The following is a 14,436-nucleotide window of genomic DNA, read 5'->3' on the forward strand; positions in this document are numbered from 1 at the left end:
CTCTCTCTCTCTCTCTCTCTCTCTCTCTCTCTCTCTCTCTCTCTCTCTCTCTCTCTCTCTCTACTATATATATATATATATATATATATATATATATATATGTATATGTATATGTATATGTATATTACAATATATAAACAAAATCTTACCTCCTTCCCCATCTTCGACTCCCAAATAAGTCGATTGTTAGTAGGATCTCTAAATTCCCCAAGGTGCCAGGCATTTAAGTTCGCGTACAGCGAATTTCCAGTATTTACTACAGTATCATTAGGTACATCATCATACAGTTCTCCATCGAACAGGAAAGCCACTTCAAACTCAGCGTTGTCCCCCGGAGTGCCGTACATGATTTCACACTTGTAGACAACCCTATAGTGTTCGTCAATGATCGGGTTGTAAAGCACAGGTCTGTCTGTCAAGGTGGGTGTTATATCTGGAAAAAAATATATTAGGTTTATTATTAAATCTTTTAAAATGATGATGACCCGTGACGTCCCTATCCCTCAACCATGTACCCAGTATATAAGTAACGCAAGAAAATACAGGGTGACATAAACACGTCATTTCCTAAAAAGAACAAGGTGGCGTCAATATATAAGTAGAACTTGAAAGATATAAAAGTTTTTGGTGTAAATCAGTAATCTTAAAACAGATACAGGATGACGTGAGTACGTAATCTTAAAGCACATAAGAAATGGCGTGAATAGGTAATCTTAAAGTAGATAAAGTCTGGCGTGGGTAGAAATACTTAATAGCTCAAATAGGTAATCTTGAAGCAGATACGGGATGGTGTGGATAGGTAATCTTGAAGCAAAGGCGGGATGGTGTGGATAGGTAATCTTAAAGCAGATACGGGATGGTGTGGATAGGTAATCTTGAAGCAGATACGGGATGGTGTGGATAGGTAATCTTGAAGCAGATACGGGATGGTGTGGATAGGTAATCTTGAAGCAGATACGGGATGGTGTGTATAGGTAATCTTGAAGCAGAGACGGTGTGGCGTGGATAGGTAATCTTGAAGCAGATACGGGATGGCGTGGATATATAGGTAATTTAAAAGCAAACACTGGGTCGCTATGGCTTCGACAAGTAATTGCTAAACAAATACGGGGTGGCGTTGGTTTGTAATATTCAAGCAAATACGGGGTTGCGTTGGTATTGTACCGTTTATATAGACTTTTAAATCGCTCTAAGTATAAAACTATCACCAATATATGAGCCCAAATCGGCGGTTTCTTGAATACTTACCTCCACATCGTTTGTGGAAATAGTTGTATGCTTCATCCGGACCACATGGTGCAATGGATCCTGCAAAAAAAACACTCATTAATCCTCATTGAAAGATTAAAGCTCGATTATAGTCTCATATAATATTTTGCAACAACTAAAATTTAAAGTATGTAGAAAGTTTATATTTGTGACCAAACCGCCTGCTTTTTAGATTTTTAGAGCCATGCATATCCACGCCAATTGGCAAGCCGTCACGAGGTCAAAATCTTATGATTTTCTATGTATGTCACAACGTTTTAACATAGTATTACCAAAGAAAAATAAGACCAATCGATGATATTTCGACTTGATAATCACAAACACGCACACAAACATAGATACACACGAAAATATAACATTCTTCACGTAATGATAACGTCTAGTGATTTCCACCAACGATAAAAAAAAAATCTTAGAGGTTGACTCGTCCTCAAACCTGTCAAGTAACCTGTAATCATGACATTCGGAATTCCAACGACACATTGTTTTCGTTACATTGCTTTACTCTAAACTCTGTGCACATTGCAAATGATACTAACATCTTGGTATTCCATCGCCATTAATTAACAGTGCATTAATCCCTAATGTTCGCTTCACATTGTCGAAGAGCTTTGGTCGTATCTGTTGATCGCCGAAAGGTCGCCCAATTTTGAGATCGACCGAGAATTTTGGTGGGCTTGAAAATCGTCCCCGTCACATTGAGCGATGCGCGATGCTTGAGGATACAGCTATAACTAGATTCCCACGATCTCATACCTTCGCCAAATGATATTAATCGTTATGACTGACAAAGATGATAATTCCTGATTATGCAAATAGGATCCTCATTTGCATGGATTATATCAGTTGATTATATTCTCCATCAAAAGGCAGTCTTATCTTAACAAAGAACCAAATGAGGTTCTTATTTGAATAAGTTATGTTTAATGATGTTCACCTTCACTTAACCCAAGTATATGAAATTTCAGGCAGTTAGCATTATGGAATTATAATATTTTCTCATTAATTGTGCAAATTGTGTTGATTTACATAATCAGTATCTGCCTGTGTTTCTCTCGTTCTCAATTACATATGTCACAAGCTTGAATAATGTAATGCAGTTGATTTATAGAATTTCTCCATCTTTTATGCAAATTATATCCAGATTTGCATGCTTGTCGTAAAATTATGTCAAGCGTTACGTAAGCTACCTACATACCAAAAATCACGACCATCCGTCCACCAGTTCTTGAGTTACCCTCTTTTGAATATTTTCAAAAAGATAGCCCTGCAGTTACTTAGCAAGCCGCTAGGGGGCCCACGCCACTTCTCCCCCAGCACAAGAGCTACGTACCATCCAAATTTCGTCACCCTAGCTTGTCTAGATCATGAGATATCAAAACCGGAAGTTCAGCTGCAGTACCATTACATGCCGCTAGGGGGTCCAAAATCTTATCATTTCTAGGTCTCATCAAGACCTACCCACCTACCAAATATCAAGATATTCCATCTGAGCTTTCTCGAGTTATGCTGTTGACAGACCACCAGTGTTTGTGAAACAAAAGTAGATTGAGGTTGTGTGGCATAGCGGTAGTATGTTCGGCTCAGACCCAAGAGGTCCCAGGATCTTGTGCCCTTGGGAAAGGCACTTTACATGACTTTCCTCACTTCACTCAGGCGTGAGTACATAGCTTTGGTTAAGGGGCGTCCCTCGGATAGGACGATAATGGAGGTCCCGTGTTTGGGGAGAGCCACACCCCATGTGCGAACCCACTACACCAATCTAAAAAGAGTAGGGGACCTTCCCCGTATGTGGTTCAAACCATGTACAGGGATGGGCAATTTCCAGGCATGCACCGACTTTCTTCCTCCCCATGCCAGTACTAGTGCAGGCATGATAGTGCTCCAGACCCTTCACTGACGTTTGCCAATTCCTTTTTCAGGTAGGGAGAGACATGTCATGGCTAGAAAATGATGGCTACATAGTATGAAGTCAAAATGAAACGAGCATAACAGAAGATACACACTTAGCGTTTGATTCTATAGACAGAAACACCATGTTCGAAATTCTCCCCCTGTATGGAATACCTTTACCCTTCATCAACGCGATCAAGTCTTTATATATCGACACCACTGCTACAGTGATCACCCCTGATGGTGAAACAAGTCCCTTTGAAGTGACTGCTGGCGTCCTTCAGGGAGATACACTAGCACCGTTTCTTTTCATTATGGTACTTGATTATATTCTACGATTATCTCTTGATACCATGCAAGAGAAAGGTATAGAAATACAGCCTAGGAGAAGTCGACGTTACCCAGCTGTGAACCTCACCGATCTGGACTTTGCAGATGATTTAGCTCTAGTAACACAGCTAATCAAGGATGCAGAAACTCTTCTACAGTCCCTTGAGAAAGCAGCTGCACAAGTCGGTCTGTATTGCAACGAATCTAAGACAGAGTTTATAAGTACAAGTATTACCCCTGCACCTGTGGAACTAAAGTCTTTGTCTGGAATATGTATAAAACAAGTTGTTGATTTTAAGTATCTTGGTTCTTACATTATGGGCACCGAAAGGGACTTTACAGTAAGGAAAGCTCTAGCTTGGGATGCGTGCAACAAACTTGATAATATATGGCGGTCTAGCATAAGTACTGACCTGAAGGTACAAGTATTTCGCACAATTATAGAACCCATTCTGCTATATGGTGCTGAAACTTGGACATTAACTACACGCCAAGAAAAACGACTCGACGGTACTTACACCAATCTGCTACGCAGAGCTAAAAACCTCAGCTGGAAACAACATCCAACATTGACCAACATCTATGGAAATCTCCCCAAAGTGTCCCAAAAACTCAGCCAAAGACGACTTCAGTTTGCTGGTCATTGCTATCGGACGGATCAGGAGGTCATCTCCTCACTTATCCTGTGGAGGCCCTGGGGGAAAACACACTGCAGAAAACTGACCTACCCCAGTGTTCTCTTACGAGACACTGGGTACGACATTGAGGACTTAAAGTCAGCCATGGCAGATCGGGAGATGTGGGCAGGAGTGGTGCAGCGGCAAACCCCGGTCCCCTAGGGGGGTCGACTGATGATGATGATGACACACTTAGCATATCATTAGCATATGGTAAAATCATTTCGCGAAACCTTTCTCTTTAGACCTAGCAGGAAGGTTTTCAGGCCCCCCGCTGAATGTGGAGGTTGTTTCGGAAACGATTCCTAAAAACTCATAAAATACCGTTTTCCCCCTTTAGACTGTGAACGGTTAGCCCATCGGAAACGTTTTTCCACCCCAAAACCCCTTAAGCCTTTCTAGCCTAAAGTGAGCCTTACAATCTGGTCTCATGTTTGACATCTAGAAGAGGTGATAGTCACATGTCAATCCACCCACAAATGTTGTAAAGCTTTATAAATGAAAAAAATAAATAAAAAGCACAGTCTCCTGGCTGACCGGATTCAGGCCTTTGTCAATGTGGGCCTAGTCAGCTCATGAACCCATTACACACTAACCACAAGGCTTAAATGCCTGGAACAGTAGGACTGATCTGATGGGGAGCACTTCAACCACACTACACTTCTTTGGCTAGTGGTTAGGATTTGTCACTCTCATTCCCATGGTCTGGGTACGATTCCCAGTATGGAAACCACTGAAACACAAAGGGTTGTGTAAGTGAGCTTCCTGACTACCAGGATTGGAACCGAACACAGGCTGTTAAACCCACTGCACTAACCACGTGCACAAGGCTTATAGAGTCCCGGCTGCTAAATCGGTTTCTCTAAATCTGCAATAAAAACGACCGGACTGTTTTTTCCACTCCCAAATCGGACTGGGCTGGTTTTTCCGCCGATTGGACTGGACTGTGTTTTCCGCAAACCCGCGGCCGTCGGCCATTGTATGTACACGCGAGGCGGCCGAGGTCGCAGCGCATATTTTGCCGAAAAAAGGGTACTTCAAAAGCTTGTAAAGCACAGAAACTTAGCGGAAATTCAGGGGACTTCTATATGAACATGTTTGTGGTGGTGGATTTTGCCGGCGTTGCGTGAGGGCCGATATTTTGCAAGGAGTAGTGGGCATTCGCTTCAAACCCAGAAGTAAAGTGGGTGTTCGCTAAGCTAAGAGGAGGAAAAACCCAGTACATTTTGTTTTATTTAAGTTCAGCTCGATGGATTCGCTTCAAACTTGGTCCGAACAAGCGGGACCACACTCTGGACATGACCACACAAAAAAATTAGGATTCGTGCGATAATTCCTGGGCGTTGGCTAAAAAGAGAAACCCCTGCTAAATTATGGACTGGTTGGTTGGAGGCTCTTCAACCCCAGTATACAAAGAGACCCCATTTAAAGCTGCTGTGGCATGTCACGGGCCTCAACCGAAAGTTGACAACCGAAAGTAACTGTAATAAAGCTAACTCATTGAAGGTCTAGAGTCTAGGAAGAACTGGATCATATATTACCAACAGGCGACAGAATCTCCACGATGATGCGCGGTAGCCCCCCTCCCCCTCGAGCCCTCAGCTCTGAGCGATAGCTAGCCGCCAAAGGTTTGAAAAAAAAAAGCACATCTGAACTCTATTTGCTAAATCTAGTACCTTTAAAACTGTAAAGACATGTAAAAACAATATACTTACATTCACTTTCTGGTCATATTCAGGTCCAAAATAACGTAATACTTTGCTTTTTGTAGCATATTCCTTTGGTAGCGCGCCACTGGCATAGTAGCCATACAGGTCACCACACAACATGGTGACCCATATGCATGTGTGACGCGCCGGATTGAGTACTTAGAATGCTCCATACAGAAAGTCGTAGAAAGGTCACGATACGTCAAATGAGACCATACAATGTATCTCCGTAATCAGAAAGGTACAGAGAACCTTGTGTAGTTCAAACAATGACTTCAACTTATACTGCATCCACGGATTAACGCGTCAAAGTTCGCCCTTACTCAGAATTTAGGCGGTTTCCGCCATGTTGTTTTTGACTGAAATACGCACCACATGGGGGTTTCGTGGCACCCGGTTGCGCATCTGTTTCCGGGTCACACCAGGGGTCACACTATCGAGTACACTGTCAGACGGACGTGGAGTAGTACTCGACAAATTACGAGATTTCATAACGCTGTCATAACTGCGAGAATCGACGATCTAAATAGTGTTTTAGGACGGAAAACCTTTCATCATTATATTAGTGCGTAATGACGTGACTATATAGTCCAGACAGTGCACTTTGAAAGTGTTGACACGGCTTTTGGAAGGCAAATTCTTCGTCATAAATATGTGAACATACAGTCTAAACAGTTAATAATTTGAAAGTGTATAATACCTTTGAAAGTGTGTAATACCTTTGACACAGTTTTTAAACGGAAAAGTCCTCCCTTATAACTGCGTGAATACACAATCTAAATAGTGTGTCATACCATTGACACAGTTTTGGACGGAAAAGTATTTTAATCACAAGTAGGTGAACAGTGGAAAGAAAAATATGCTTTTAAAGCGTGTTATACGATTGACACAGTTGTCAGACGGTTAAGTTTTCCGTCATAAGTGCGTGTGTATACAGTCTAAACAGTGTAAAAAAACTATGTCAAACCATTGATACAGTTTTAAGACGGAAAAGTACTGTGTCATAACTGCGTGGTTATACAATCTAACTAGTGTACACTTTAAGTGTGTCATACCATATGCATCGACAATGTTTTAGGACGGAAAACTGTTCCTCTATAAAATTAGTGCGCGACTATGCAGTCCAACTTTGACAGTGTGTCATACGATTGACACAGTTTTTGGAAGGCAAGTTCTCCATCATAATTGCGTGCATGAACAGTCTAAACAGTGAATACCTTTTTTTATTGAAACATATAATGACAAGACGCGGTGGCGACACACTCAACTTAAACTTATATTATATAATAATTGTGAATACCTTAACAGGATGTCATATCATTGACACACTTTTTGGCCGGAAAAGTTTTCCGTCATAAGTATGTGAACATACAGTATAAACAGTGAAGAACACAGTTTTTAAACGGAAAAGTCTTCCGTCATAACTGCGTGGATATATACAGTCGAAACAAATGCATGCATACTTTGCTTTGACATTGTGTCATGCCATTGGCACAGTTTTAGACGTAAAGGTTTTTTATCTCAAGTGGGTGAACATACAGTCTAAACAGTGTAAAAAACTATACATTTATTTTATTAAAAAGTGTGTCATACGATTGACACAGTTTTTGGAAGGCAAGTTCTCCGTCATAATTGCTTGCATGAACAGTCAAAACAGTGAATACCTTCAAGTTGACAGGATGCCATATCATTGACACGATTTTCGGATTGAAAAGATTTCCGTTATAAGTATGTGAACAGACAGTCTAACAGTGAAGACTTTGAAAGTGTGTCATGGCGGAAAAGTCCTCCGCCATAACTGTATGGATATACAGTTGAAACAGAGCATACTTTGCTTTGACATTGCGTCATACCATTGACACAGTTTTGGGATGGAAAGTTCTCCGTCATATCGATATCTTAGTGAATATACAGTCTAAACCGTGCATACCATTGACAAAGATTTCAGACGGAAAATGTTTCCATCATTTACGGGTTAGCATACAGTCAAACAGTGTATACTTTGAAGTGTGTCATACAGCTGAATATAGCACAATGTTGTTTTTTTTCGTCTCCTGTGCGCTGGAGGATGTGCAGCCGAAGTTGAACGTGCCCCTTGAATATTGGCGCCCGCGAAGTTCTGTAACGTTATAGTCGGCTGCACAGAATTTGAAGGACAGGTCGGCACTTAGAGTGCATCCTGGATACGGGCCTACTCTATCCCAAAGAGATCGCACCTCAGAGCGCATCCTCGATACGGACTTACTCTACCAACTTACAGCGCATCCAGGATACGGACTTGCTCTATGTAAAGAGGACGGTCCCAGCAAGTTAAGATATACCGCAAACCCACACCGCAATAGCAGTTCAAACTTGTTTCATAATGACTTTTACCAACAAAGATAAACTTACAAGAGAAGGTTTAAATTCTGTTGTCTAAGGCGCTATATCATTCGTATTTCACCTATGTCATTGGAATGATATAGCCTTGAACAACAAAATTTCCATGCTGGTTATTGGAATGACAGTATCTGCCGTCTTAGGGCTATGTCATTCCTATGACACAGGTAAAATATCTGCCGTCTTAGGGCCATGTCATTTCTATGACACAGGTAAAATATCTGCCGTCTTAGGGCCATGTCATTCCTATGACACAGGTAAAATATCTGCCGTCTTAGGGCTATGTCATTCCTATGACACAGGTAAAATATCTGCCGTCTTAGGGCTATATAATTTCTATGACACAGGTAAAATATCTGCCGTCTTAAGGCTATATACTTTCTATGACACAGGTAAAATATCTGCCGTCTTAAGGCTATGTCATTCCTTTGACACAGGTAAAATATCTGCCGTCTTAGGGCCATGTCATTTCTATGACACAGGTAAAATATCTGCCGTCTTAGGGCTATGTCATTTCTATGACACAGGTAAAATATCTGCCGTCTTAGGGCTATATAATTTCTATGACACAGGTAAAATATCTGCCGTCTTAGGGCTATGTCATTCCTATGACACAGGTAAAATATCTGCCGTCTTAGGGCTATATAATTTCTATGACACAGGTAAAATATCTGCCGTCTTAGGGCTATGTCATTCCCGACACAGGTGAAAATTCTGCTGTTCAGGGCTATATCATTCCAATGGCTCAGGTGACATATATCTGCCATGTTAAGGATATGTCATTCCTATGACACAGGTGGGAATTCTCTTGTTCACTGGGCTATATCATTCAAGTGACACAGGTGAAAAATCTACCGTCTTTATTTGTCAAGCAATTTTTACATGTATGTAGACATTCTAGCATTGTTCCATTTAAAGATATATGTAGTCCAAATATAGTCCAAAGTTACAATTACCCCATAACTGAAATTGTCGTGAACGAAAATGAACTACATTACAACTTACATACGTGTGCACAGCAAAACAGATTGTCTGTAAGACAACTTACGGTATGTTTCATTAGAAACATGAATGATATGTCCCGGTCAGAATGGTTCATGGTGAACAGGGTGTAACGTGAAGTTCGAAGAAACAATTAGTATGGTTAAACTGAGTGATCCTGAGAGAACAACTATTAGAGGTAAGGCTTACATGTTATCTTGCAATAAGAAATAAAATATATAGTAATACTACGCTGTGTATGCCGTATTGCCCAACGTACCAACCCGACCGCGTGTTTAATCGCCCGACAGCCGCATGTGGCCGTTACACTTTTTGTGTAACGGGGGCCGTTCGAGTTATTCTATGAAACATTTGGAAGCATGTGTGATAACAAAAGAGACTCCGGGCCGTACCGTTAGTTATAACACTGGCCAGAACATCCGTATCGAACGCAATTGCCGTCCAAGTATAAGCGCACATACGCGTATTAGCAGCTGTTAGGGGGCGTGGTTTGACCCGGAAGTAGACTGGACAGCGGTCGTCTGAAACCCCCCATGCAGACCGCAAAACACAGAAAAACCACGCCAAAATGAGTACTTAGAAGGTCAACTTTGACGGGACATATCTCGTCTCCCAGTGGTTTTCGAATTTCCAACTGACCCACACACGGTGGTCTGACTCGTTGACATCACGGGGACACATACACCAGCCTCATTTGACGTATCGTGACCTTTCTACGACTTTTTGTATGGAGCATTCTAAGTACTCAATCCAGCGCGTCACACATGAACCCCAGGGTGACCTCAAGGACGGACAGGTACTCGATTACCCACCGAAAAACACCACACACACACACACCACACACACACATTAGAAATCCATCTCTTCCATCCACATCATGGTGGCCACCATGTTCCACTTGTAAGTGAAAATGGTGCTTGTATCCGGTGGACAGATAGGCTCAAAGACACACGGCCAGGAAAACATATTAACCTTCGTCAGTTCTTGGCGAAGGTAATAATGAAGCCCCAATTTTATAGCACGCGGACGAAGTGAAGCCAGTCTATCCACATTAAAAGAACTAGTTTGAGCAATTTTCTATTAGTTGTAGTCATGGTTTAAGCAAAGTAATGTAGCAGAATGTCAAAATAAAATAGAAATTAAAAAAAGAACCGGAATTCTGTTGTTGACCCGACCCATATACTACCACAAGAGCCACAAATTAACAGTAACTTTTGGATATAAATGACCACCTTTTTAACTAAATCGGAGATGGCCGGAAAACTCGCTCGACACCGTCAGGCGTGCCCCGTTCGAGTTTGGTCAACGATCTACCGATGTTCGCTTGATTTCTAGGCCTTTCATCTCAAACGTACAACAAAGCATATCTTTATTCAATTCTGATAACTTTTATCAGAGACAGAGGTAAAAGAAAAAGTATGGAATGGCATTAGAGGGTGTATACAGATGGCTTTTGAAATGGTATGAACAAAACGTGCGTTAAACCGGGCTAGATGCTCAGCTGAGGCCATGCAGCGATAAACATTTGACTGCAGTTTAGTAGATTTTTAACCGGTAAAACTCGGTACGCATGTGTGCATGTAAGCAAGTTCACAGACAAGTTTATTATTTCTTGATGATATTTAATGAGAACGGAATGTTTTTGTACCTTTCAAATGAATTGCCTAGAAATCGAGCAAGCATCGATAGATTATCGACCGAAACTCCAACGGGGCACTCCTGAGTGTCTAGCAGACTCCCATTTAGTTAAAAAGGTGGTCAATTTGATAACCAGAAGATATTGTCAATTTTTTGCTCTTATGGTAGTATCTGGGTTGGATTTATCACAGAATTCCTGTTTTTCCTGTTTTTCTATTATATGCTGCTTATCTACCCCATTACTATACTACAAAACATTACGACCGCCAAATCATAAAAATCGGTCGATTCCATTTTTAGGTGGATGGACTGGCCTCAATTCTTCCGCGTGCCATGTCATAATACCCCCGTCACATTGTGCGTAAATCGATCGGCCGACTAGTCGGCGAGCTCTAAACGACATTTACGGCCGTAGTACGCCCGATGTTCTGTCGAGCATCGCGTGAATTTTCGGGATCACCGGCGATTTTTTGGAGTCGGCCGAATCTCGCTGACACGCGAAACGTGTTCTTAACATCAGCGACTAGTCGCCGGCGATTTTTGAGGTCGCAGAGCTCGTTTCCAGCTCGCGCGTAGCTCGGACGTAGCTCGCCACTGTGCGGCCAAGAGTCGACCGATATTCGGAGGTACATCCCACGAGTCTCGGCCGAATTTCGTCTTTGAAAATCGGGCGACGGTCGCTGAATACGGTCGACCCTCGCGCGAGCTTCGCGAAATGTTCGGACGACCCCCTTCCGTACCTCGCCCGACCTGCGCAAAGTTTTTAAAATCGTGCGTGCTTCGAGCGAGCTTCGTGCCAGTGTCGGACGAAGGTTCTACGAGCCTCGGCCTAGCTCCTGTGAAATTATTATTTATTCAGCACCGGTGACATTTATTTGAGATTGCATTGACAGTATATATACTGTGTAAAGTTTGCAGGAGCAACGTCCCATAGATTGTTTAAGTTATGTTTACGAGAAAGGATAAAAATAGACAAAAGCGTCCTTTTTGTCCTTTTAATAAATCAACATTCCTTAATAAACGAAACCACTTTAAAAAGATGACGAGATTTTAACTATATAAGACCAAATGCCTAGATTTTTACCTAAACTGATTGAACGCACATGAAATCCTTTACTCTTGTCCCTTTAGGAGGTGTGTGACCTTATTTCAGATAATTGTATAATAAATTGACGTTTACACTTGTTCCTTCTGGAATGGGGTTGACTTTTCGTCTTAGGGTGCCCACAACAACGTCATGTGATAGATATTACTTACTAGTTGAAGTTTATATTGCGTGGGTCGTTTTACCTCTGTCTACTTTGTTGACATTGAATGGCTTGTTTACCGGAAGATTCATACTATTTTAGACAGAAGTATACAGGCAAAGTTTTAGAACAATCTTGTTAGCTTTGTTCAGGTACGCGCGTATAAAAATATTTTTATATAATAATAATTATATCTTGTTGTACGTTTTGGTTGAATGGTCTATAGATCGTGCGAGCATCGATAGATCGTCGACCGTAACTCGGGTGACGTACGCCCGTGTGTCGAGCGAGCTTCGGCCGACTCCTGTCTGGTTAAAAGGTGGTCGTTGTGTTAACCAGACGGTAGTGTAAATTTGTGGCTCTTGTGGTAGTATTTGAGTTGGATCCTTCACAGAATTCCTGTTTGTATTTCTATTTCATTCTGCCAGTCCGCTCCATTACTTTGCTTAAAAAAATATAACGACAGGTCTGACATAAAAATTGGTCAAACTATTCATTTTTGGTGGATACACTGGCCTTGCTTCATCTGCGTGCCATGTCATAGGGACTTCATTATCATAGGTGTATTGCCAAGCGGTCGCCTGAGCCTCGCACAATGTGACGGCGACGATTTTCAAGCCAAAAATACGCGCTATCGTCGATCGATCCCAAAATCGGCCGATCTTTCGGCGATTGACAAATACGGCCGAAGCTCGTCGACAATGTGACGGGGGTATTAGGGCTTCGTTAGATATATTTCTACATAGATGTATCCACAAGCGATCGCCCGAGCATCGCTCAATGTGACGGGGACGATTTTCAAGCGAAAAAAAATCTCAAAATCGTCCTACCTTTTGGAAAACAGAAAATACAGCTGAAGCTCGTCAACAACGAGACGCAGGCATAAATGACTTACCTACACAGTATCCGCTGTCGCAACCATATGGAGCAGCAAGATTGTACACATAGAAACCCTCGGGACATTTCTTCACTTGTATAGAGATCTCTGTTACACAGCACAAGTTGAGGCCATAGCTGATGCATGCCGTCATATCAGTGATCCCATCAGCTATGTCTGGATGGATTCCATTTAACCAAATCGGTGTGCGGGTGCCACAGTGCCCAGTGTCTTGACACTCTTCTGCCATTTTCCCACCGGTGTACGCGGTGAACCGGTACCATCCTGGCTGGAGCCCGACGTCACAGCTGAACCCCCCGGTCACGACATGAGCTGTACTGCGGTGAGGCTCGTAGATCTCTGTGTAGGTCATACAGGGATCACCTGCAGCGATGGTACTCTCTGGAGAAATAGCAAAGAAATCAGTCAGTGAGACATATATAACGAAATGTCTATCGACAGGTAGATACACTATTACCAAATGCATGACCTTTGTGCAATTGCCTTTGAACAGTCTAAACAAACCACCCAAACGACCAACCAATCAAACGACCAACCAACGAACCATCTAACCAACCAACCAACATACCAACCAACCAACCAACCAACCAACCAACCAACCAACCATTTAATCAATCAACTATCCATTCATTCATCCATCCATCCGTACAAACAAACAAACAACATTCGAACCACCCATTCATCCCTCCATGCATACAAATAACCAATCAACCATCAACCTATCTAACCAACCAACCAAGCAAACGACCAAACAACTAACCAACCAAACAGCCATCCAACTAACCAAACAACCAACCAAACAGCCATCCAACTAACCAAACAAACAAACAAACAAACAAACAAACGAGCAACCATCCATCGAACAGACCAACCAACCATACATCCAACCAACCAACAAACCAACTGAACAACCAACTAACCATACATCCAACCAACCAACCAACCAACCAAAAGACCAACCAACCAACCAACCAACCAAAAGACCAACCAACCAACCAGACAACCAAACATAGATCCATCCAACCAACCAAAGGACAAAACATCCAACCAACCAACCAACCAACCATCTATCTAACCAATTAACCAACCAAACGATCAACCAACCAACCAACTAAACATCCACCCATCCAACCAACCAACCAACCAACCAACCAAAAGACCAACCAACCAACCAGACAACCAAACATAGATCCATCCAACCAACCAAAGGACAAAACATCCATCCATCCAACCAACCAACCATCTATCTAACCAATTAACCAACCAAACCATCAACCAACCAACCAACTAAACATCCATCCATCCTACCAACCAACCAACCAACCAACCAACCAACCAACCAACCAACCAACCAACCAACCAACCAAACAAACAAACAAACAAACAAACAAACA

The 14,436-nt window shown here is 42.1% G+C and overlaps 2 protein-coding genes across 9 annotated transcripts in view; one reads left to right on the forward strand and one right to left on the reverse strand.

The window, feature by feature from the left end:
• The window catches only part of LOC109461807 (MAM and LDL-receptor class A domain-containing protein 1-like), a 101,292-nt gene that overhangs the window by 60,159 nt on the left and 26,697 nt on the right, over positions 1-14,436 (forward strand). The gene's annotated exons all lie outside the window — the stretch shown is intronic.
• Positions 1-14,436, reverse strand: part of LOC109461806 (von Willebrand factor D and EGF domain-containing protein-like) — a 42,484-nt gene that overhangs the window by 16,715 nt on the left and 11,333 nt on the right. For all 3 annotated transcript variants that reach the window (XM_019758245.1, XM_019758244.1, XM_019758246.1), the window contains exons 2-4: positions 13,040-13,423; positions 1,249-1,308; positions 150-433 (exon numbers count right to left, since the gene is read on the reverse strand). In XM_019758245.1, the coding sequence (XP_019613804.1) occupies positions 150-433; positions 1,249-1,308; positions 13,040-13,423 (728 nt within the window). The remainder of the gene's footprint in view (positions 1-149; positions 434-1,248; positions 1,309-13,039; positions 13,424-14,436) is intronic.

This window comes from Branchiostoma belcheri, unplaced genomic scaffold, assembly GCF_001625305.1.
Source record: "Branchiostoma belcheri isolate BF01 breed outbred unplaced genomic scaffold, Haploidv18h27 scaffold96, whole genome shotgun sequence".
Taxonomy (NCBI): domain Eukaryota; kingdom Metazoa; phylum Chordata; class Leptocardii; order Amphioxiformes; family Branchiostomatidae; genus Branchiostoma; species Branchiostoma belcheri.